At 29.0% G+C, this 25525-nt stretch overlaps 1 protein-coding gene across 1 annotated transcript in view; it reads right to left on the minus strand.

Annotated features, from left to right (window-relative positions):
• Positions 1–25525, minus strand: part of LOC100211260 (uncharacterized) — a 103063-nt gene that overhangs the window by 44698 nt on the left and 32840 nt on the right. The window contains exon 3 of the mRNA XM_065817002.1: positions 6136–6181. Coding sequence (XP_065673074.1) covers positions 6136–6181 — 46 coding nt within the window. The remainder of the gene's footprint in view (positions 1–6135; positions 6182–25525) is intronic.

Consider the following 25525-nt stretch of genomic DNA (forward strand, 5'->3'; position numbering starts at 1 on the left):
CTTGGTATGCTGGTCTTCGACATAAGCTTGCTTCATATGGTGTATCTGAGGAAGTTAAGATTATCAAACCATTTCTTTCTAATCGTATTATTAAAGTCATCCTGGAAGGCCAACACTCTTCTCCATTTCCAATAACTTCTAGGGTACCTTAAGATTCTACCCTTGGTCCTGTTTTGTTTATCTACATTAATGATCTTCCTAACAATCTTACATCTAAAGTGGCTCTAATTGCTGATGACTCAACTTTAAACTCTTGTCTTGACAAAAATTCTTCTCTTTTTGATTACTTAGAACACACAGCTGATCTTGAATCTGATCTCACTTTTGTAACAGATTGGGGCTTGCAGTGGCTTAAAATTATTTATTCCTACATTAATGAATGACAACCCTCTCTCTGAGTCCTCTTCTTTATGTCTTCTTGGATTATTGTTCATTACTGACCTCTCATAAAAACCATATGTAAAAATGATTGCTAAATTAGTATCTGCTAAAGTTGCTTCTCTTTATTGTGCTTGTCATTTTCTTACTCCTGATTCCATTCTCTGCCTCTACAAATCTCTTGTTTGCCCCTGTATGGGATGATGTTGTCAAATTGGGCTAGTTCTTCTAATAAATCAAAAGCATTGTTAACATAGTTGAAGATGCTCTATCTGCCAAGCTTGAGCCTATGGCTTTATTATTCAAGTCTAATTATTTTCAATTTCATTTTATTCAAGTCTAATTACTGTATGTGTCCCTGCATGCTCTAAAAACTTTTAATTATCTAGTTATTTTCACGCACTTTAACCCTTTGGAACTTCCTCCCACCTTTATGTATTCCTGACTCATACAACCAACAAGTCTTCTGTCAACCATTTCCTTGCTTTTTAACTCTTTTTTTTTCCTAGTAACTCCCAACTTAATAGTGATTGCTTGCAGTCTTGTTGGGAGTAAATAAAAAAATAAAATAAAAAAATATCCTTAATGATGATCTGTTGAAGGGGAATTAGATGGCTCAACATTCTTGATGGAATAATTATTCAGTTGTAATATAATAAAGTCCTGGAACAAAGATTGTAGTGAGAGAATGGTAGAATGGTATGGTCCAGGTGAAAAAAAAATTCCCACCCCCCACATTTTGCTATATGCCTTTTTGAGTACCCTCCACCTCCCTAAAAGTATCTAAGCTTATAACTTACCTACCCAACATTTTATGATATTTTTTAAAATGTATTATCGTCTTACTTTTATAATTGACTCCCCTATCTCATATCCGCTATTTGCAAACTCCCTCTTCCCCAATCAAGCATATGTACTTTATGGACGATCCCTAATATTAATACTACTGAAAATATTGTGGAGCTTAAGAAGAAAATATCTAAAGAAAATATTACAAATATGATGTATTTAATAGAAAGAATTTTACAACCCAAACTGTAATGAACAACTGCATAAAAGTATGCCAAAATTGGTTCTGGCTATCATAGTGGCAAAAGAGGAAGTTACCAAATGTATATATTTTTTAATCATTCTTCATTTCCTTCCCATTTTTAAAATAACTAGGCAAAAGTGTAGCTATATATGCTATAGTAGAAAAAACATCTGGAAACACAAACAGAAAGTAATAAAAAGTTTTCTGTTCAGAAAACTGGAACTTTATCTTATCTTTGGAACCATTTAAAACCTGACCATAAAAAAATTACAGGAAGAAGCATGTAATAAGCATGCATCTGATATATTAAAAAAATAATTCTGATAATACTATCAGGTTCTAGTTATGTGAGATCAGTATCAATACTGATACATATTTATATTGTTATGTGTATGGTTTTAATCTTAATGGCTTAGATAGAAGTAATTTGACAAAACCAGCTGACATTTTAAGTTATATTTTATATTCCACGTTTTATACAGGATCGTGTGTAATATAAGAAAACTTTTCTAATAATTACAAGTCTTTTTTGCTCAAGCTGTTTTGTTTTGAATTTTTGCATTTATGGTATTGTATTTAAAAAAAATTGACAAGATTGAAAAAAACAAAAACATATTGTGTCTAATCCAAATGGAAAACTTGAAACCTCGATTTGAGATTTGCCTCTCTCTTGATAATTTCTGATTCCTGAAATTACGCCATCTTCTTATACCATTAAATATGATAGACGTGGCTCTTACATAAATCATTGAAGTCAAAATTTTATTGCGTATGTGGCATCACTTTATGGCAAAAAAACTACCAGAAATTTTATTTAAATTTTTTAGAAAAATTCCTTTTATTAAAAATATATAGAAAACATTCTTATGAGATATATTCTAAAAAAGACTAAATTACTGTTATTTCTTTAAAACTATTAAGGGAAGTTTGTGTACCTAGGGCCTCCTTGTACCTAGGGGCACCCCACTTTATTTGAAATCTAAAAAGTTCTAAGTTATGCTTCTCAGTCAGGGGATTAGTTTTAAAAAAATTACTTTTTAATCCTATTTTGATACTCAGAGAGTGCTGCCACGGCAAGTTACAATTAAAAAACGCTTTTTGATGGTCTAAAGTTAAGCTTTGCTACTTTTATCTCATATTGTTTTACAATCCTAGAGGAAATGCTTTTCTATAGGTTCTAGTAGATAATATTGTTTGTTACTTAAGTACTAAATGCAATGTTCAATAAGTTTACTCTCAATGCGGACTTGTTAATAGATGACATTTTGTACGAGGCTAACAAGTCTTGTACCTAGGGCCATATAGTTTGCTTGTACCTAGGGCCATATGTTTGTTTCTCTGATAAAGAATGTTTGATCACGAGGTAGATTGTTAAATTCTGAGTGGCGAAGAGCTTTTTTTTTTTTGCGGCTGTTTTGGGAACACCATTTAACGCGTACAGTTTGTTAATTTTGCTCAGAATTATTAGTCAATTTTGTTATTGATATATGTATTTCAATCAAATTGTGTACTTAATGTTTGTATAATTATCTACTTTTTTTAAAATACATTACAGTGATGTATATCAATGTGATATTTATATTTTAATTATGATGTTTGCTACACACCTTTTGTTATCTTAAAATGTTTTTGCTTTTGATGTATTTATATTAAATCTCTGTGATTTTTATTATATTTTAGTAGTAGTTGTAGTAATAGTAGTAGTAGTTGTAGTAATAGTAGTAGTAGTTGTTGTTGTTATTGTTGTAGTAGTTGTAATAGTAGAAGTGAAGAAGTATTTTTCTTTGTTATTATTTTTAATTCTTGCTGCAGAAGCAGTAATGAAGAATGGATTTCCGGTTAGGACTGCAGCACGACATTTTAGTATCAGCAGAACAACACTCCAAAGACATATAGACTTTTGTCAGAAGAATAGTTCTAAAAAAACTGAACCAAAATATCAATATTTTAACCAATGTACTGTTTGGAATGTATTCTCTAAAGATGAAGAAAAAGCCTTAGTTGAGTACCTTGTCATTGCAAGCAATATGCATTATGGAATGTCAAAGCCACAGCTTAAAAAGCTTGCTTTTGAGTATGCAAAAGCCAATGATAAAATATATCCAACTTCCTGGGATAAAAATAGTAAAGCCGGTGAGCAATGGTGATTTTATAAAAAGAAATAATTTCTTTCACTAAGGAAGCCGCAAGCCACAAGTTTAGCAAGAGCCACCAGTTTCAACAAAGCAAATGTTTCATATTTCTTTTCAAAATATCTTTCAAAATATGTTTTTGCCTGAATGCATCTTTAATGTGGATAAAACAGGTATTACAAATGTGCACACACCTGTTAAGGTTGTAGACCCGAAAGGCAAAAAACAGATTGGGAGCTTCACTTCTGGTGAACGAGGAACTAATATAACTATTATTAGCTGTGTGAATGCAATTGGAAATTCCATACCCCCTATGATGATTTTTCCAAAAGTGAATTTCAAAAATCATATGCTGAAAGGAGCACTTCCAGGAACTAAGGGAACAGCACATATAAGTGGATGGCCAAATGCTGAAAATTTTTTAGAGTTTTTGAAACATTTTATTTACCATATCAAATGTTCTGTAGATCAGCCAGTATTATTACTATAGGATAACCATGAAAGTCATGCCAGTATTGAAGCAATTACTTTTGCTAAAGAAAATGGTATAATAATGCTTACTTTTCCTCCACATACCAGCCATAAGCTTCAGCCATTAGACAGGTGTTTTTGGACCTTTAAAGAAATACTACAGTGCAGCTTGTTGTGATTGGCTGCTGTCAAATCCAGTAAAGTCAATCACCATATATGACGTTGCAGAAAACATTGGCAAATGTTATCCTTTGGCTTTTACTCCTTTAAACATTCTAGCAGGTTTTCGTGTGTCTGGTGTATGGTCAGTTAATCAAAACATATTTACTGATGATGAATATTTGAGTTTAAGTGTAACCGACAGACAAGATCCAGCATTAAATTGTCCAAATAATTCTATTTCTGACAAAAAAAATGAGTTAGTCAAAGATTCATCAATAAATTCACAAAATAATTATATTCCTGTACAAGGCAACGATTCGTCTGCAATGGAAATAGACTTTTCTCTATCAAAATCTGTTTCACGTATAAAGCCAGAACAGGTCTGTCCTTTTCCGAAAGCAAAACCTCGTTTATCTAAAAGAGGAGGTAGAAAACCAGGTAAATGTCGAATTCTCACTGACACTCCAGAAAGGAACGCTATTGCACTTCAACGTGCAACAAAAATTGGAAAAAAAAGAAAACTTGTTTAAAAATCTTTGATTTGAATGGAACCAGCAACATTAAACATTTTTAAATGTTGAAAATTTTAAGATTCTATATAACACTAGATAGACTTTAAAAACAATGCTAGATTAAACAAATTTTTAATAAAATTTAAGTGACTATTTTTGTAGTCTATTGATTATGGAGTTACACCTAATTTATGGTCCTAGGTACAATTTAAAAAAAGCTTATTGTGCCTAGGGCCACTAATTTTTAAACCCTTCTACGTGACGGACTTATATATTTTTAGTAATTATACCTATATTAATACAAACTAATTAGTATAAAGATGTGATCATATCAGTTTCACCAACTTTAGACAAGTTTTGAAAAAATCTGGCCCTAAGTACATGAACTTCCCCTAATATTATTGTAATAAATGCAAACTCTTATCCATGAAATGATATAAATCTTTACCAGTTTTATATCTTTTTGTGTAATTGCATGCACCATAATTAAAATTAATCAAAAAATATAAGATAAATGCAAAAGCAAACTTGATGTATAAAATTTTCAGATAAGCATTTTATAGCTGAGGCAACATCTATAGTTTTATTAATGGTCTAAAATCTTCTGAGTTCTGCTATTTGTATAGTTTTATGTACAAACATCTGTAAGAGTAAACGTCTTTAGCATATGTTGAGTTTGCAGGCAGTATATCATATACAATAAATCTATAAAATGAGTAAACTTTAAAATTTTATTTTAACAATTAGAAACCTTTTTTGCTATATTATTATTATTTTGCTATAAATATGCAAGCATTATTGAAAAAATTTCAAAATTAATTACGCTAAGGGGAGGTCTTAAACTGAGCTATCAATGATCTACGTTTTGGAGAAAAAACAAACCTAATTATAAATCTCTAATAAACTCTACCTATGCGGAAAAGGTGCGCATGTTAATTTTTTTGCTCTTAAAGCAATTTTTCAAAATGAATTATTTTACTAGAAAATATCGAAGTAATTTAAAAAAAGATATAGAAATGATCAGTGTGAAATAAATAAGTATGGAAATGGTAGGTTTGGTAAATTTTACGGGTCCAGAAAGATATGATATAAATATAAGGAAAGAGTATAGAAAAGGTTGATGTGGAATAGACTTACAAAGACCCATATTTCTATGGGTCTTGTCAGCTAGATCTTATAAATAAAACGTGATCTACTGAAATCTTTTTTATAAATTCCTACTCAACAAGTATAAATTAGTTTTGCATTCATCATTTTTATTTAGCGAAATAGAAATGAATTAATTTGTTAAACTAATTAGATAAAACAAAAATTAGCCAAAAAGAAGTGTTTACTAATTCAACCTCTAGTTTTCAAATTCTGATGCTTGAGTAATATTCCATGGTTTTAGCTTTGTTCTAATACTTAAATTATTTACTTCATAAATATTTAAACTGCATATACAAACCATATTGCTCTGCTTGAACTGCTTGAGTACTTCCACAGTTTAACTCCTAAGAAAAAAGAAAAAAAATTATATAATCTTTTGTATGCGTATTTATCAGTCTTTTCTGTTTGAAATTTAATGCCAACGCGTGAAAAAATAATGGGCGGTAGTATGTGACCTGGGTCTCATACTACCTTAGTATAAGGTATTAAGCATTGGTTAATAGCTGGGTTAGTAAAAAGTCCGTAGTAAATAACTGTTTTGTTGGAGTTAAAATCCACAAGCCACTGCATACCCCAAGCTAAAGACATTTTATCAAGACGAGTATAAAGTTGAGTTGTCAGCAAATAGATCCACTTTAGATATAAAATTGTCAGGAAAATTGTTATTAAATATAGAGAAACAATACAGGAGTATGAATAGAACCTTGCAGTACTCCTAAGGCTACTGAATAAAGAAGAGTATAGGCCTTTGATAATGATTTTAATACTGCAGTTAGAAAGATGCCTGAGTGTTTTCTAGAGTTTTTAAATATTGGATGAAAATGTTGTCTGAACCGCAAGCCATAGGAAATTTGGATGTCATTTGGATGTCTAAGAATGGTCAATTTGTTTAACTGCGGGAAAAGTTCTGGGGAAAACATCAGTTAATGGGAGAAAAAGTATGGCCATTACATTCAAAAGTCAAATTAGATGAAAAGTTCTTTGCAAATTACTCTGTCTTATCCTGGAGAGAAGCATTAAGATCAGACCCATGAAATAGAGATGTAATGTCAGAGTTATTTTAGTTAATGATACTTTTAAAGATTTTCCTAGAACTCAACATCTAAGATAAGATACAAGGTTTAGTGAGAATAATGGAGCTTAGCACCATCCATTAATAAAAAGACACGAGATGTTCTTGTAAAAAAGACAAAAAAATGATTTAATGAACGGTTTATATAGCAACTGCACGAGAAGGTGAAAAATGTGGAGTAGAATGAGGGTTGATTTAAAACCAAAGATAAGGAATAAAAAATTTCATGCCTACTTGGATCCAGGAGGTTAGATAAGAGCCACATTTATGCATACATAACATATATATGGATATAAACATATGTTTGCTATTTATTTAGATACAGGCATACAATATCTTTACATATTTGTATAAACTTTAGTATTTACATGGTGTAGCATTTGCCAAAAGAGAAGATGATGATTAGATTGATGCATGGTATGATGATCAGATGAATATTGGATAATGTGATTGATGACTCTTACAAGACAAGAAAAGGAGCCATAATCTTAGAGATTAGAAAAAACATTGTATCCAACAATGTTTGTCAGAGAAGATTAAAGTGGTTTGCTGAGAGAACTTCAGGAGAAAATGGTAGAAGTATGAAATGGTAGAAGTATGAAAATTTGGAGAGATTATTACATTACATATGGTATGAACAAGCTTTAGATAAAAAAAGAAAATGTTTGAGATTTTCTTTCTTTTATCCTTTTATCAGGATAAAAGGGGAAGGCTAAAGCTCGATGATGATGGTGATGATGATTATGATTAAGATGATGATCATCATCATTATCATCATCATCAAAATAATGATGGTGATGATGAAGATGATCATCATCAGCTTCATAATGTTTATATATAAATATACATGCCTATATATATATAAAATATAACATGAATTTTGAATTAAAAAGATGTACTTTAGGATGTATCAATGTTTATGCAGCCCCAGTCACAAACTCGGCCCCGGCTATTTTTTATCAAACCCGGCCCCAACCCTGGTCGAATTTCAGCTACGATCATTTACTACTGGGCAGATGGTCTATATTAGACTGGCATGCGCAAGAATTCAATTTTATTTGCTATTTGAATTTCTAAAAAAATGCTATAAATTAATTCTAATTAAAATAATTAAATAAAAAGAGCAAACAAACATTTTATTTTTAATCTTAAGTTAAGAACGTTACAAAAATCTTTGCATATTAATAAATAATATACTTTAATATAAGTTATTAACATTTTATTTTATATTAAATGAATTAAAAATACTTTTGGTTAACTAAATTTGCTGTTACAGTGCACCAAAAATTAAAAAAAAAAAAAAATCAAAAATAAAATTTGCAATAAAACGTATCATTTTTGTTATATTTGGGTAAAACATAAAAGAAGATAATAAAATAGACATAAATTTTTTATTCTAAATAAAAAAAATAAAAATAAAATAGAAAAAAAGGAGCATTTTATTTAAATTCTATATAAAATAATTAATATAAAAGTCCTCATTGATTTTTCAGATTAACAACTTTGTTTAAAGTAGCTAGAAATTTAGTGGAAAAAATAATAAATACATAAATGGTCAATTTTTCTTTAATTTTCAACTGTTATTACTTTTTAAACATGTGGGTAGATGTGTGGATTATCAGTAGCACCACATGTGTAGGAAAAGAGAATGACAGACCCATTCCATATTTAGTCAAAAGGAGGATAACTGCTACCCCTCTTTACAAATCCCTAACCCTGGCTGCTTCAGTAACCCCCTTTAACGGCTATGACCTTCATACGCTACTGAATAATTTTATCAGCTGAACTCTTAGTAATTCAACAACTTAAAAACAATGAATAGTTATATATAGAAAGATTTCAAGACTCAGCATTCTGTTGGAATGGTTCAAAACTTCACTTTTAAACCAAAAAAATCTGCAGAAGCTAGAGGTCAAACAAAAATTAACGAGAGATAAATTAATTATTTATAAGTCTAAAAAGACTCCCTTAATATCAAGCAACACCATTAAAATTTAGAGTTAAATGTAACCTCACATACGATATGTGAGGTTACATTTAACTCTTTTGCATATATGAGAATCTAGAGTATTCAATTCTTAAAGTAATTTTGCAATTTCTGTAGAAAGAAATTTCTACAGAAATTGCAAATTTCTGTAGAAAGAAAGTGATGATAAAAACTTCTTGAAGAAGTTATTAGCAATAAGAATTTTTGAATTATGTATGAGAATATTAGAAGAAGTTTTTATCCTCACTTTTATAGTCATTTAATAATGGAAATGAATGAATGAAAAATCAAATTATTTGACCGTAATTTTCATAAAGCTGAAGCTTTGATACAAAGAATTTTATATCTTGATAACAATCAGTAATCAACTTATTTTAACCTTGTAATTTCTGATTTAGTTCATTCAGTTTCATTGTTATATCAGTTGAAAAACATAAATCTAGAAACCATTGATCATCTGAAAGTTTACTTATATTATGACCATTATTGTTATGAAAGTTTTAAACTCTTCTTTTAATTTCCAAAATTGAAATAAGCAATTTTTGTGACTTAACCACCGAATTTTAGTTTAATAAATGAGATTGCCATATACAGATTCAAGTTCACTAAGATATTCTTTTCTAAGAAACTGGTGATGCTTCAATGAATTGTTTTTAATTGAATTAATTAACTTGAAAACAACTGTCAAGGGAACTGTCACATGAGGCATATTTAACATTTGTGCAAAAGATTCTCGAGGTGCAAAAAATAATGGCAAATGAACATTTTAAAACCAATTAAACTTTTTCCCAAAACTTTTATGTGATCGAAAATGAATGTAACAGCAGCAACATTTTTTCCAACCATTGGAAATATTTCTAACCATTGAGGCTCTATTTGGTGTAATTTAAAGATTTAAATCTACAAGATTTTTAAAAATCTATCTGACAACTTTGCACACAATTTATGACACTATTATTAATACTCCTTCCGGTTGTAGTAACTTTAAAACTCACAAGTTTGAGTAATTCTTCAGTAATATTCATTTGACTGCCAACACCTCTAATAAAAATAGCAAGTTCAACAGTATCATTAATATCTGACATTCTGGCATTTCATTCAAAGCCAGTGAGAAATATACAAATTTTTTTGTAACTGTTTAGCGATGCACAAATCTCACTCAAAATGTTTTCTATTCTTCTGTATACAGCTTGATGTGACAGACTAATTTTAATAAAAAGATTCATTTTTTCTGGACAGACTTTTTTAACTACAGCAATTAGACAGACTTTAACATAGCAGGCCTTGTTTTTTAACTGCAGCAATTAGAAAGACTTTAATATAGCAGGTCTTGTTTTAAAGCGTATGCAAATAAAAAGCGTAGAGCTTTTTATTTACATAAGCCTTAAGCAATTTTACGTAAGCAGTAAGCAATTTTGGTTAAGTGACTTTTTATCATTTTTTAACTTTTAAATTATTCTATAAGCGGTAATAAAAGTAGTAATTAATTTTATCACATTAACTTTTCAAAAGTTAATGTGATAAAATTAATTCAAAAAAACATTCAAATGTTTAATGTGAATAAAAATCACATTAACTTTTTGAATGACGTGTATGTAAAATACTTGTTACATAAGTTTGAATGATAATTGTGTTAGATATAAGCAGAGCCGTGGCTAGGCTACCCCACACACACCCCAACTGGGGGGGGGGCAGCATTTTTAGGGGCCTTTTTGTAATTTGAAACTATTTTTTTTTGTATTTTTTATAATAAGAATATTTGAATATATATATATAGTTACTGTTACTATTAATAAAAAAACATGGCCTTTAAAACACGATATTACCAAAATTAACCAAGTGTGAACAAAGCAATAATATTTTTCATGTAGAAAAAAAAGAAAAAAAATGTTTAACTCCCAAGGTCCGAATTTTATGAAAAACGCGAGCTTTATAAAAATCTGTCAAACCGTTAAAGAAAAACCATTAAGCAGCAGCCAATTGTGCGAAGAAATATATTTCTCTAATTCACATATTTTATTAGGTGCGAATATATTATTATTTGTATTTAGATTACATATTTCAATGTTTAATTATTTATAAATTATAAATCGTTTTTTATTTTTGGCGATTCACAATTTATCTTGGTAATAATTTATTTTATTACTATGCTATATGTTATTACTTTTACTTTAATAGTATGAAATAAAAAGTCTATTATTTGTTTCAATTAAATCATACGCATTGTTTTTAAAGAAACAAATGTATAGCATTGGAAAACTGTTACGCTTTGCATTTGTTTATTTTAAAGTTTAAATGATTATAAGGCCATTATCATTGAACTGATTTTTTTGTTATTATTATTATTATTATTATTATTATTATTATTATTATTATGCGTTGTTAGTTTTTTATATAAAAAAAAAACAAACAATGAAGGTTTCTAAAAATTTATAATTATATTTCGATAGTATATCACGATATAATTATTGGTATGAAAAAAGTGAAAAGTGGTGCCACTAAGAGAAGAGAAAAAGCTGTAGCCAGGGAGGAAATCGCAAATCACCCCAAGCTAATACATTTTTTGAAACTATTAGTTCAGACTAGAAGTGTTTCGATACCAACAGAAACTACAAATAATTCTGATTGTCATTATTTGAATACTAGAGTAGAGTCAGATAGGTTGATATGCGAGTCTACATCAAATGGCATAACAATTCCGCCTATTTTTCTCAGTAATGATCCTTCTGAGTGGCCAGATAATGTTTCTGACGCACAGAGGTGTGACATTGTTAAACGTGGTTTCAAAAAGATCGAAATTGATTTTCTATACAATTTAGAAAGAAGACGATTTTTACTGAATTATTATAACCGCAAGATGAAGAATGGAGAAATCTTTGAACGCACATGGCTCATATATTCTTTGAACAGTAATAAAGTTTTTTGCTTTTGTTGCAAACTTTTTGGGATAACTTCTTCACCATTCCGGCAAGGAATGAACACTTGGTAAGGCTTGTCAAAAAAACTTAAAGAACACAAAACATGCAGTGCACATTTCAAGTGCTTTGAACAATGGATGACTTTACGAAAAGGTTAACTGATATTTTCTTTAATTTATTGCTTTGTTACTTTTTTTTTCTTAATTAATTTCTTTTTCCTCAATTTTGGTAATGCAGGCATTGCAAATCAAGCTACCATAGACAAGAAACAACAAAAGTTGCTTCATAAAGAGCGGATATTTTGGAGGGCTGTGTTAGAAAGGATACTAGACATTACCTTATTTCTTTCTGCAAGAAATCTTGCATTCCGTGGTTCAGACACAGCCATTGGTTCAAAGAGCAATGGAAACTTTCTTGGGGTGTTTGAATTACTGGCTAAGTATGATACCGTTCTCAATGAGCTTATGCAAAGAATTCAGGACAAAGAAACCAAGGAGCACTACTTGAGCAATGACAGAACAAGTTGATTAGACTTTTAGCCAGGGAGATTGAATCCAAAAACCTTTCTAAGGTAAAAAAGGCAAAATACTATTCTATTAGTTTAGATTGTACGCCAGACGTTTCGCACAAAGAACAAATGAGCATTATTCTGTGATCAGTAACATGTACTCCTGGAGTAGGTACCGACATTTCCGAAAATTTCTTTGGATATCTAACAGTAAATGATACCACTGGAAAAGGGCTTTTCAATGCATTTTTAAATCAGGCAAAAAATTGGGATCTAAATATTTTAGACTGCCGAGGTCAATCTTACGATAATGGTGCTAATATGAAAGGAATAGTAAAAGGTGTTCATACAAGGTTTCTGGAAATGAATCCTAAGGCCTTATATGTTCCATGTGCTAACCATTCACTCAATCTTGTTATTGTTGATGGTGCACTGTCATCCATCAGTGCAATTTCTTTTTTTGGTGTTCTTTCAAGGTTATACACGCCCTTTTCATCGTCTCCTCGATGAGAAATTTTAAAATCATGCGTGACAATTTCAGTCAAGCCACAATCAGATACCAGATGGGAAAGTAGAATAAACTGTGTTAAACCACTTTGCTTCTATTTAAAAGAAATCTTAGAGGCACTTGAAAAATTGGAAGAACATGCCTTAGAAAAAAGAGATGGGGCAACAGCCACAGAAGTACGATGGCTGACAGAATATATTAGAACATGGCCTTTCTTATTATCAATCGTTATTTGGTATGACGTTTTATTTCAAATTAAGAAATCAAGAAGCTGCTTCAGTCTTCTGCAACCTCTCTTGACATATTAGCTAGTGAAATAAATGCAACAAAAGCATTTCTTTATGAGTATCGCAAAAATGGATTTTCTGATGCACGTGTTAAGGCATCAGAAATCGCAGAAGTATTGGGTATTGAAAAGGTTTTTTCGATGGTGCGTTCACGAAAAAAAAAATCGATTTATTCATACAAGTGTGCTGATCACACTTGGCAACCTGAACATCAGTATAAAGCAGATTTCTTTTTGCCACTAATTGATATGTCAATTGCATCAGTAAAAGAGCGTTTTGAACTGATCAGCATTGTCACAAAGCTTTATGACTTTCTTTACCGATCTGAGAGTCTTATCAAAGCTTGTAATGAAAATTCTCTGTCTGCTTATTGCAAAAATTTGCAAATAAAGCTTGCTGATATAGATTCTGAGGATTTAGAATCGGAGTTAAAACATTTTGTCATAGTTATAAAGGAGGAAAAAAATACTCTCCTAAAATCTGCATATGACTTCCTAAACTACATCTACAAAGGAAGAGCTGCAAGAAACTTATCCCAATCTAGTTATTGCATTATGAATCATTCTTACTTTACCAGTTACTGTCGCAAGTGCAGAACGTAGCTTCAGCAAGTTAAAACTAATTAAAACATTTCATAGGTTAGTATAAATAATCTTGCTTCATTATACATAAATGTCAGGTACCCAGCTGTTTTAAAGTAATCTGTAAAATTTATCCACTTTTTTAGAAAAAATAAATAAAAAATTGGGGCTATAATGGCTAGTTTTTTTTTTTTGGGGGGGGGGGCCAAATCCACAAGCCACGGCACTGGATATAAGCAATATTTACTAATGAAAAAAACTCAAATAAAATTAAAAATTTATTTTATTTTTATTTTATTGTAATTATTGATTTTTTCGCTTGAAAAATGCTAATACTTTGAGCTTAATGCAAAGATTATAATAATATAATTTAATTCTGATAAAAAGTATATGATTTAATTTAAAACTAATTTAATAAAAATTTATAATTTTATTCTGATAAAAAATATATATAATTTAATTTAGATTTAAAATACATATAATTTAATTTTGATTTAAAAAATATATTTAAGTTTATTAAAATTAAAGTTAATGCTTGGGTTTAACTTAACTGTCAAATTTATTTTAAAATACTACTAAATATTGTTCAATATTGAAATTTTATTTGTCCTTAAAAAAAAAATTAGCTCATTTTTAGCGAAATTGCTTTTTTGGTTTTCCTTCCTAAACATTTTTTTATTACTCAAAATTAAATTTTAAATAATGGGCTGCATCAAAAATTTGCACAAAACTAAGTTAAACATTTTTTTATAACACAAGTTAAAGCACAGTGATTATTTTTTAATAAATGATATATACAGCAATATAATTTTAATAAATAATGTTTGGAAAAATAAACTCTGCTTTCACAACAAAATTGTTAATAAAATAATAAACTTTTAATAAATAAAGTAAATAAATTAACGTAATTTTTTTATTTGTTACTCTCTAATTTTTTTTAAATTAAAAATCATTTGTAGTTGCAAAGCCACAATTAGAAACTTAAGAAATATTCATTTAAAAATTAAAAAATTTAACATACTTTAATTCATATATGTAAATGAAAGAAATTTGGTAATATTAAACATTTTTAAAATGATATATTTAATTTAATTATTTAATATTAACAAAAAATAAAAGTACATAAATATTCCATTATAGTGATTAGTGATGTACCGATTAATCTGCATCGGTATCGGCATCGGCTTAATCGGCCACTTTTTGCACAATCGGTATCGGCATTGGCCTCATTTTCCAATTTTCCAACCGATGGCATTTTAACATTTTCATCCTGCATGATGATAATAATTAAATAATAAATAAACTAAACTTTATGTATTACTTAGAATTTTTTTGATATATTTTTATTTTGACTTTGTTTACAGGCAATATTATTTATTCTTAAGATGATGTTTATAAGCTTTAATTTAACAGCTGAATGTACTTATACTTTTACTACCATTGTGTTGTTTTTAGAATTATTTTATTTTGTGTTGTTCTATTGTTATACTTAAAAGTAACCTATTTAAGCATTGTTATCTATATGTGTTCAAGTATAGCCTACTATATTTCTATATTTTTATTTGTTATTTTTGTTATATTTCAATTCACCGCCCCAAGGTCACTGCAATCGAGGAGGCTACTTTAGATTTGGTTACAACCCTCTCTCAACTTTATAACTCCGAAACATAAACCTTGACAATAAACGCTGCTGCGTCAAGAAACAAGTTTAGCGCGGTACTACCAGGGACATGGTGGGGATAGAACATCACAAAATAAAATAATTATAAAAACAACTTAATTATCTAAAAATAGTTTAGATATCTAAACAACATATGATTGTTGTTTAGATTCTAAATTACTATTAAATTAATAAAGAATTTTAAGTAAACTGCTTATGATAGTTTTTCTTTTTAAAAATGAAATGAAAAGGGTTTTCTTTTTAAATTTCATTTTCTTTTTAAAAATGAAATAAAAAGGGTTCCTCAAAAATTGTATTTATTTTTTGAAAGTTTACTTTCCATAGTAAAAAAAAAATAAAAAATGTATATTTTTTTAACTGAGTTTTTCTAATATCTTTTAAAATAATGGTTTGACTCTAATTTGAGTCCAAGTATTTGTTTACCAGTACTGATTCCATGAAAAAGATTACATGATTTAAAGCTGTATGGTTTTATATTTTCAAAATTTTAATAGTTAGTTATTTCATCGGTATCGGCATTGGTATCGGCCTTTTCCCATCCATCGGTATCAGCATTGGCCAAAAAAATGTGCTATCAATACATCACTAATAGTGATGTTAAAAAATAAGTTAAAAAACATTTAACTTGCTTTGCGGTAATTAATACTATTGCAGTGATTTAAAAAAGTTAATATCAAAAAAATTAAAAATAAAGAGAATTTTATGACGTCAAACTCACGTTAGGCTATTGTGTTAAGCATTTTTTATTTCAAAGGCCTGTAAAAATCTTTATATTTTTAGCAATAATGTGAGATACTTGAAAGCTAGCACTGACAATGCTGTTTGATAGTGCAGTTTACTTATGAAATATATTTTGTTGAGTCATTCACTCTGAATCTTTCTATTTTCTATTTTTCCTTTCACTCTGAAAGTTTTCTTTCTAGTTTTCTTTTCTTTTTTTTAAAATTTCTTCCAGCCATGATGAATAAATAAAATATCTAATAAAAATAAATATGATAATTACAAGAGTAAAAAAGAAGTAGTAAATATGATAACGCAAGCTAACAATGTGACTAGGGAACATCAGGGATGCGGAGCCCCAAAAGGACTCCTGCTTTATATCTCTACTTTTTCCAAGTCTGTAATGTCCAGAAGTTCTAAACATGTTTGTTGACTTATGATCTGCTATAAGAAAAAAATATAATGACTTGAAACTTATTGTTTATAAGCCCGGAGTCCTGGAGTCCCGGAGTCCTTGCTGTCATTATACATAAGGACTCTGGGTTCAAAAAATGACTGTTCCTCTAACTTAAAAATCTTAATTTTTTTTCTATTAGTAGCCCATAAACTTATTTATATTTTTAGAGCTCCTGGATACCAAATACTAGGATAAACTAATCTTTTTGTGACTTTCAAATCCGGAGTCCTTTTTGGGACTCCGCATCCCTGGGGAACATAATCTCCAAAAGTTTAACTGTTGATTTGAGGAAATATAATGCATTTTCTCTGTTTTCTTGACAAATGTGAACTTTTAAAAGCAACAAAACATATAATTTGAGTTGCAACACTAATATACTATTTTATACATAAAATTAAACACTTTGGAAGTTAGAATTTCAAACGCATCATTACAATTAATGATAACATTACAATAGCCATAAATATAATTTATAACTTTCATAACATAAATATAATTTATAACTAAAATATATAAAAAAAAATTTATAAAATTTTATGTTTCAACTGTATATAGTCAAAATGACTAAAACTATATATACAGTTGAAAACTTTATGCATGGATTAGATAATAGGCAGTTTTTCTGCAGCCACTAACTAAAGAGTTCTACATGGCACTAAAATAAAACAGTAAAAATTGAAGGGGGTAGCATTTAGGTCTGAGAATGCTTTTCATCATCTGGTATATGCCAGTATAACAGCAGATATTTATCCTAATATACTTCAATAGTTAGTAAATAGTTCAATAGTTTCAATAACACTAATTGTTAATTGCAAAACTGTTATTACATATTCAAGAAATAAACAAAACCTTTTTTATTCATTTATAGACAAAACATAATTGTGTCAAATGTCGAAAAAATAAACAAACATTTTTATAATTAAAAAACTCCAGACTTAAGTAAGCAATTCATAATTATTACATAAAACATTTTATAAAATTCATAATTATTACATAAAACATTTATACATTTTCTTTTTTTTTTTTTTAATACATCTTCGCTTCCAACAAGGCTGCAAGCAACCACTAATTAAATTTGAAAGTTACTGGAAGAGAAAAGATGAAGATTGTAGAGCAAGTTAACGATTGACAGACGACTTAAAGGATTGCAAATTATATGAATCAGAAATGCCCCCTCCAAGCAATCAGAGAGTGTTGGTTTCTTATCACAAGAATTAATGGTATCTTATTCTTATCACAAGAATTAATGGTAGCATCATCAGACGACAGACGACTTAAAGGATTGCAAGATGAAGGAAAAAAACTAGACGAATAAGCGTTTTTGGAGCACTTAGAAACAGTCACAGAAAAAGGATGAGACTTAATTGAATGATGAGTAACACGAGAATGAATTTTAGTAGATGGCACAAGAGACACTAGCTCTTTGAAGCAGTGCCCATTATAGTATTTGTAGAAACGAGAAAGAGAAGCAACATTAAGACGATGTGATAATGGTTGGAGGTTGGCTGCAAGAGCAGGTCCAACTATGTTTACAATGCGTTTTTGCACTTGGTCTAAATGAGAAAAAGTATCATTAGAAGATCCTCCTCAGATATGGCAACAATATTCCATACAAGACTAGAATCCGAAGTAAGAAAGTGACGAGCTCAATAAAGAGATAAAACCTTAGCAGATGCTAATTTTGCAACTGATTAGATATATGGTTTCCAAGAAAGAATAATAGTAAGAGTTATTCCTAGAAGATGAAGAGTAGATGACTCATCGAGTACATCACAGTTCATAAATATAGGAGGATCTAAATTATTGCGATAACAATTGGCTGAAAAAAATTGAGTTTTATCTGTATTCAAGTTCACCAGCCACTGCGAGCCCCATACTGTAGCAGAAGTGAGATCCTTTTCAAGCTCAAATGCCCCCTCCAAGCAATCAGAGAGTGTTGGTTTCTTATCACAAGAATTAATGGTATCTTATTCTTATCACAAGAATTAATGGTAGTATCATCAGCAAACATTGCCATCTTAGATGTGAGAATATCTAGAAGATTATTAATGTAAATTAAAAAGAGTATAGGGCCAAGGATAGAACCTTAAGGAATCCCTGAAGTTACAGAATAAGAAGAAGAGTGCTGTCCATCGAGGACAACTTTTATACTACGATTGGAAAGGAAGGATTCAATAATCTTCAGGTGTTGCCAGATAAACCATTAAAAGAAAGCTTATGGAGAAGACAAGCATGCCAAACTTTATCAAAAGCTTTTGAAATATCAAGAGCGATGGCCTTAACCTCTCCACCTTTATCTAATGCACGATAAAACCTATCAGTTTTTACTGTTTGCAAATCAGCTGTAGAACGAGAAGATCAAAATCCATATTGATGGTCAGAAAGTAAGCTCCGGAGAACACTTCTGCAAGACAATAACAGGTATGTTGCCCGGGCCACAAGCTGTAGAAGAGTCTAGGCAAGAAATCAATTAAGATACAAAAGCCGGAGTGATACGAATGTCAAGCAATGGATCAAACTGTTTGTTGGCAATATCAGGTAGAACACAACTAGTGGAATCAAGAGATGATATTGATGAAAAGTTTTTAGCAAAAAATTCAGCTTTGTCTTTAGGTGAGGTGACAAAGTCTGAACCATAAAAGAGAGGTGGAATTAAAGATTTGCCCTTATTATTAATACTATTAAAGATTCTCCAGAAGTCACGAGAGCCTAATTTTTGAGATGAGATACGAGATTTCATGACCTGAGAATATTGGGTATTGGCATTAGACAAAACCTTTTTACAATGGTTTCTAGCAGTAATAAACAGACGTCTGTTTTCTGGAGAATTGCTTTGCTGATAAATATGGAAGTAACAGTTTCGATTGGCAATCGCAGCAGCACAGTGTGAGGAAAACCATGGAGAAGAGTGAGGCTTGACCTGGAATCGTCGAGAGGGAACAAAAGATTCCATGCCAGTCTGAATCCACGAAGTTATGTAAGAAGCACATTTGTCGACAGGAAGACAAAATATTTCTACCCAAGGGCTATCACAAAGAAAATCACGGAAAGAATCCCAGTCAGCTTTACTGTAGTTGTAAGAGGTACGATAATAGGGGGATTCAGGTGATGAAGAAGAATGAGATATTAGTTTTAGAGAGATCAAACTGTGATCAGAAGCACCTAAGGGTAAACGTGGAGAAACTGAGCACTGACTAGGATCAGAAACAAGACATAAGTTGTGTAGAGAAGGTAAATGATTCAGGTTGTCTGGAAAGGGAGTTAGAAAGTTGACTACTTGAGTTAGGGGTTGAGAAAGGCAAATGTTGTGGGCTTTAATGCCTGCAGAGTCACTGACACTAGAGCCAAGCCATTCAGAGTGGTGAGCATTAAAGTCACCAACAACAACTATATTAGCTGATGGATAAAGAGAGAGGGCTTGGTCAATATGATCAGAAATAACGTCAAAAAGTGTGCAGTCTTGAGATGAAGGAGAGCGATATAGAACAAAGAGAAAGGCAATAGAGTGAAGTGGTGCTAAACGAAAGCACATAAAAGAATAGTCTGTAGATTCAAACCTAGTTTCACGACAAATGGGGGAATTCTTACGAATGTAAATGCCCAGGCAAAGCATGTGACTATTGGAGTCTTTACGAATTAAAGTAAGATAACCATCAACACTAAGATCGCAAGATGAGACAGCCGAACTCAAATTAGTGTCACAAAGAGCAAGTAGGTCTGGTGAACTTTGCAAGAGATAAGTCTCAACAGAAGAAAAGTTACTTCGAAAACCACGAATATTAGTGAATGATAGGTTTAGAGAACTTGGTGATGATGATTTTTTGTGTTTTATAGTTTTTGGTATGTTATTCATTTTTATTCAATTTGATTGAAGAACTTGACTCAAAGCATAGATAGTACTCAGAACACTGTTTAATAGCCCAAGCAATTGCCTCATTACTATTAATAAACCCTAAGCCGTAACAAAGGGCTCCAAATGTGGCCTCCGCAATGAACACCAAAAGTACAAACAGGGACACCATCCATGCACAACATGGCACTGTTAATACTTTGATATTTTTCAGCTGTTGATGGAATCAGCCTCTCTGAGAGCTACCACAGAGTTCGGGAAACCTGACTACCAGCCGGCCTCAGAACCATAAAACTGAGTTTGAGAGCTGTACCATCATTAGGAGCTAATAGAATGAGTTGCCTAGTCATAAAAACAGAGACACAAGCAAAACCCATGCATTGAGTCAAGAAGATCCAGCATTCAACATCCTAAACTGCAATGTATTAAAAATGGCAGCAGGACATAAAGCAGATTGTACTGGGTTACATGTTACCAGTAGCAGAATAACCTGACCTGACCTGACATTGTTTTAAGTTAATTATTCAATTAAACTAGTTTTGCGGTAATTTAGTAAATTGCGGTAATTCAAAAGATTTATGCCAATAAATATAAAAAGCAAATAACAATAAATTTATGACATTAAAAACTATGCTATACAAATCCATTAAGTATTTTTTATTCATCACAAGGTCTGATATATTTCACTGTGTTAGCATGCCTAATAATGCCGCATATATGGCAGAATTTCCAATGGGTTTAAAACTCATGAAACTCAATGATCTTTTTTTATAATAATATAACAATAGGACATTTCAATGAAATTTAACACTATTGTGTAGAACAATATCAGTAATTATTCCCAATATTGCAAAAACATGGTTAAAAAAACATTCCAGGCAAACATCCGCTATAACAATTCATTTTGAAACAAGGTCGGCATTTTTTTGCCAACCTCAAACACCTTTTGTTCAGCAGTGCCAAATGCCAACCCTAATTCCAAGGGTTGTGTGTGTGTATATATATATATATATATATATATATATATATATATATATATATATATATATATATATATATATATATATACATATATATATATATATACATATATATTTATTTATTTGCCGACCTCAAACTGTTAGAGGTCAGTAATTTTTTGCCGACCTAAAACACATTCAGGTGTATATATATGTGTGTGTGTGTTTATATATATACAGACTTGGCCAGGAAGGCCTGCGACGGTACCAGACAACCAAATTTTGTAAACAACAACTAAAATTATTTCTTTGATGCAATTAAGTCACCCTTTCAGGCAACTTAATTGCATCAACTATTGGTTATCGGCAGTTCTAGTTTGTTTTTGTTTTTAATTTAAGAATTCTATAAAAAGATAAGTAAATATCTAAAATAATAAAACTTTATTCTTAAAGTCACAGAAAACAAGTTTATTTTCTGCATTTTCTATTATTCATCAGAACATAAGAAAATTAAACATTTAACAAAATATTTTCTAAAAAAAAACTAAAAAGTTAAACAAAAATACTATTTTTTTAATATTTTATTTAAGGATTTAGAGATAAAGTAATGGAACTAAGTTTCCTTAAAAAAATACTTTGACAGCCTTTGTTAAAGTTGTTTTGAAGCTTATGCAGCTCGCTTTTTTTGTAAATGTTGAAAGTGTTCAGTTAAGGAAAAACTTTTTTGGAAAATATAAACGTCAAAAGCGTTTAGTTAGGCGAAAGCTTTTCTTTTTAGAATATTTAAATAATCTTTTAACACTGTTTATGTGACATTTATTCAGGAAAGGGTCTTAAGGCTAAGGTCGTAAAAAAAACATTTAACCTTAGAATATTTTAAAGGAACAAAATGCTTATAATATTAATAGACTTTAAATTAAATTTGATTTAAAAAATTTTAATTGAGTTTTGAAGAAATGTAAAATAGTAAAATGTTGAATGTAAAATTTAGTTTCAAATGAATGTAAACTAGTTTCCCAATTTTTATTTAAGTTTTTTCTAATCATCTGCTAACTAGTTCATTACGTAAAATATAAGTCTATTCATCACAGATTATCAATGATTATTATAAGCAAAAAGAAAAAGCTTTAAAATTTTTTTTTTTTTTTTTTTTAAATTATTTCTTAAAATTGTGGCTTCGCAAATAATGATTTTTTACGTTTAAAAAGTTATTAACAAAAAAATATTACTTGATGAAAAAAACTCAAGTTAATTACTTTACCAGCGCATTTTTTTTTTTGAAAAACAAAGTTTTAAGTTTTCAAGTATCACTTGTAAAAAAATATATACCTTAGCGCTTTTACTTGCTTTAAGACAAAAAAGTTGAACGTACGCTATATGAATATTTTTGATGCAGTGTTATAAGTTATAACATGTTAAATTTTTTTTTAATTTAATTTTTTCTAAAAAATGAAAAAAGAGGGAGAAAAAAAACTAATTTTTTTAAATTTAAATAACTTTTTTAATCAAAATTCTTTCTTAATTATAATAAAATTTCTGTTTTTACTTTTTTGATATTGCACAATCTGTTATTTATACAAAGCTAATGTAACTATTATAAAATAATATTTTTTTAAACTATTATTTTTTTCAAATTAAAACTTATTAATATAAATGAAGACATAGCAAGAGCTATATTGCTTCAAGCGTAAATTCAAGCAAAAAAATTGATAATAGAGTTATATCCATAAAAGAAATTATTTTTTAATTATAAAACAATAAAGTCTTTATAAGATGTCGTTTAAAGTTTGTAATGATTAATGTTTTTTTTTTTTTTTTTTTGATAAAATGAAAAAAGCATTTTTATAAAAAACCAATATAACAAAACAAACAAACAAAATTTAAAATATCAAAAGTGAATATAAAATAAAATTATAAGTGAGATCAATAAATAGTATATATATATATATATATATATATATATATATATATATATATATATATATATATATATAAAATAAAATTTAATGTGCACTATTTTTTTGTTTATAACAATTTGTTTTGTTTTTTGATTATTTTTTAAATTGGGTAATTACTTTTGTTATTGTTTCTTATAAGAAATTACCTAAATAAATATTCTTGCTATTGGAAGACAATAATAAAAATTTTTTTATTGAGTTTATTTTATGATTTCCTTTTTTTACGCGCCTATAACATCTTCTTTCTTTGCATTTTTTGATGGAAATGTTAGGTTAGTAAAAATAAAATTTTCTTTGCTTTTTCTTAAAAGGATCCCAAGCTCCCAACACATGTTGTGTTCATATTTAAGATAATGTGAAAAAAGGTTTGAACCAAGTTTTTTTGATTAAAAATAAATAATGAATGCATACCGAGAAAAACTAATCTTGATGTTTTAGCAGAAGCTTGCCTTCTCAATTTTACTCAAAAACTTGGAGTCTTTAAATTATATTACACAATCTACATACTACGGCGATTCCTTTGAAGCGCGTTTAATTCATAAAAGTTTTAGTATTTGACATCATGGTAGACTTTTGACAAATGAAACTCTGGAAAAATTTTTATTTATTTATATTCATAAATTTTTTCATTATTTGTTTAGTTATTTATTTTCTACTTTTAACATTTAAAAAGATATTAAAAACCTTAAATATTTTATGCTGGTTTGTTGCTAAATAAATTGTTAATGCGCTATATTTAATATTAATAAATGATGAATACTTATTATCTCAATAAAGATTCTGATAAAAAAGTGTTTTATATTAATTACCCATATAAAATTAGTAACAGCATTTTTATTTGGTTAGACAAAATTCTCTTCTGAATTTGTATGAAGTTCAAGAAGTCAAACGAAAAAACTTAGTTTGAATAATCATGTCAAAATATATTTAAAACAAACGATTTTAATGACGAGGGTACTAAAGTCTTTTTATAACAAATGTAGGTAAAAAATAAATAACTAATTAAAAAGTTCAACATTATGCATCTTTTTTTATTATATTGCAACTGTATAAAACGGGCAAAAATATTGGTTGTACTTGTAATGCAAAACCAAGATCTCACATATCCTTCCACAAACTTTCTGATACTGTCAACTGTATTGTTTAGTGTATTATTGTACTTTTTTTCATAACCTTAACAGGTTCTAATTGCTAAACATTTTAAAAGTTTCGTTATCAAAAATCAAATGCAAAATATAATGATATTTCCTTTTTATCCATATCCAATTTAGCAAATTTAGCAATTTAAATTAAATCAGGGTAACCAAAATTTTTTTATAATAAAAAAATTTAACAGTTCATCAAATATCTCTAATTAATACTATCAGTTAATGAAAGTAATTGTTAATAAATACTTTTTTTCGACAGGAAAACAAAAAATGTCATAGCGTAAAAATGACCAGAGAAGTTAGAAAATAGTTCCCATTGTTTAAATGAAAATAAGTAAGATTCAGAATATATAATACTGCGCTCTCTTGCACAAAAACAAGAGACCGTATATATAACGTTTAATATAATATAAAATACTTGTATGAAAATCATATGATTGGTAAGTAAAACTTTAATATTTGTTTTAATTTAAAAACAAAAGAAATATAGGTAAGCTATATAATTTTAAAAATTAATAAGATATCTATAAATAATAAGTTGCTCCTGTAAAATAAAAAAATCTTATAATTTTTACTTTTTACAAATTAAAAACATTCTTATTGAATTAAGGCAGAAAAACGCAGCTTTGTTTAATTACATTTTTCACTTGTCAAAAGTCTACCATGATGTCAAATACTAAAACTTTAATGAATTAAACACGCTTCAAAGGAATCACCGTAGCCTGTAGATTACATTTGTAAATAGCGCAATGTAATCATCATTCAAACTTCATAAGTGGTTTTTATAATGTTAATTACTTCTTTTATTTTACGGCTTGTTCAAATATTAAAAAATGATAAAAAATGTCTTATGTGAAATGGTTTACTGCTTAGGTAAAATGGCTCACGGCATATGCAAATGGAGCGTCAATTTATACTTTACACTTTAAAACAAGGCCTATATATATATATATATATATATATATATATATATATATATATATATATATATATATATATATATATATATATATATATATATATATATATATATATATATATATATATATATACA

This window comes from Hydra vulgaris, chromosome 13 (genome assembly GCF_038396675.1).
Source record: "Hydra vulgaris chromosome 13, alternate assembly HydraT2T_AEP".
In the NCBI taxonomy this organism is placed as follows: domain Eukaryota; kingdom Metazoa; phylum Cnidaria; class Hydrozoa; order Anthoathecata; family Hydridae; genus Hydra; species Hydra vulgaris.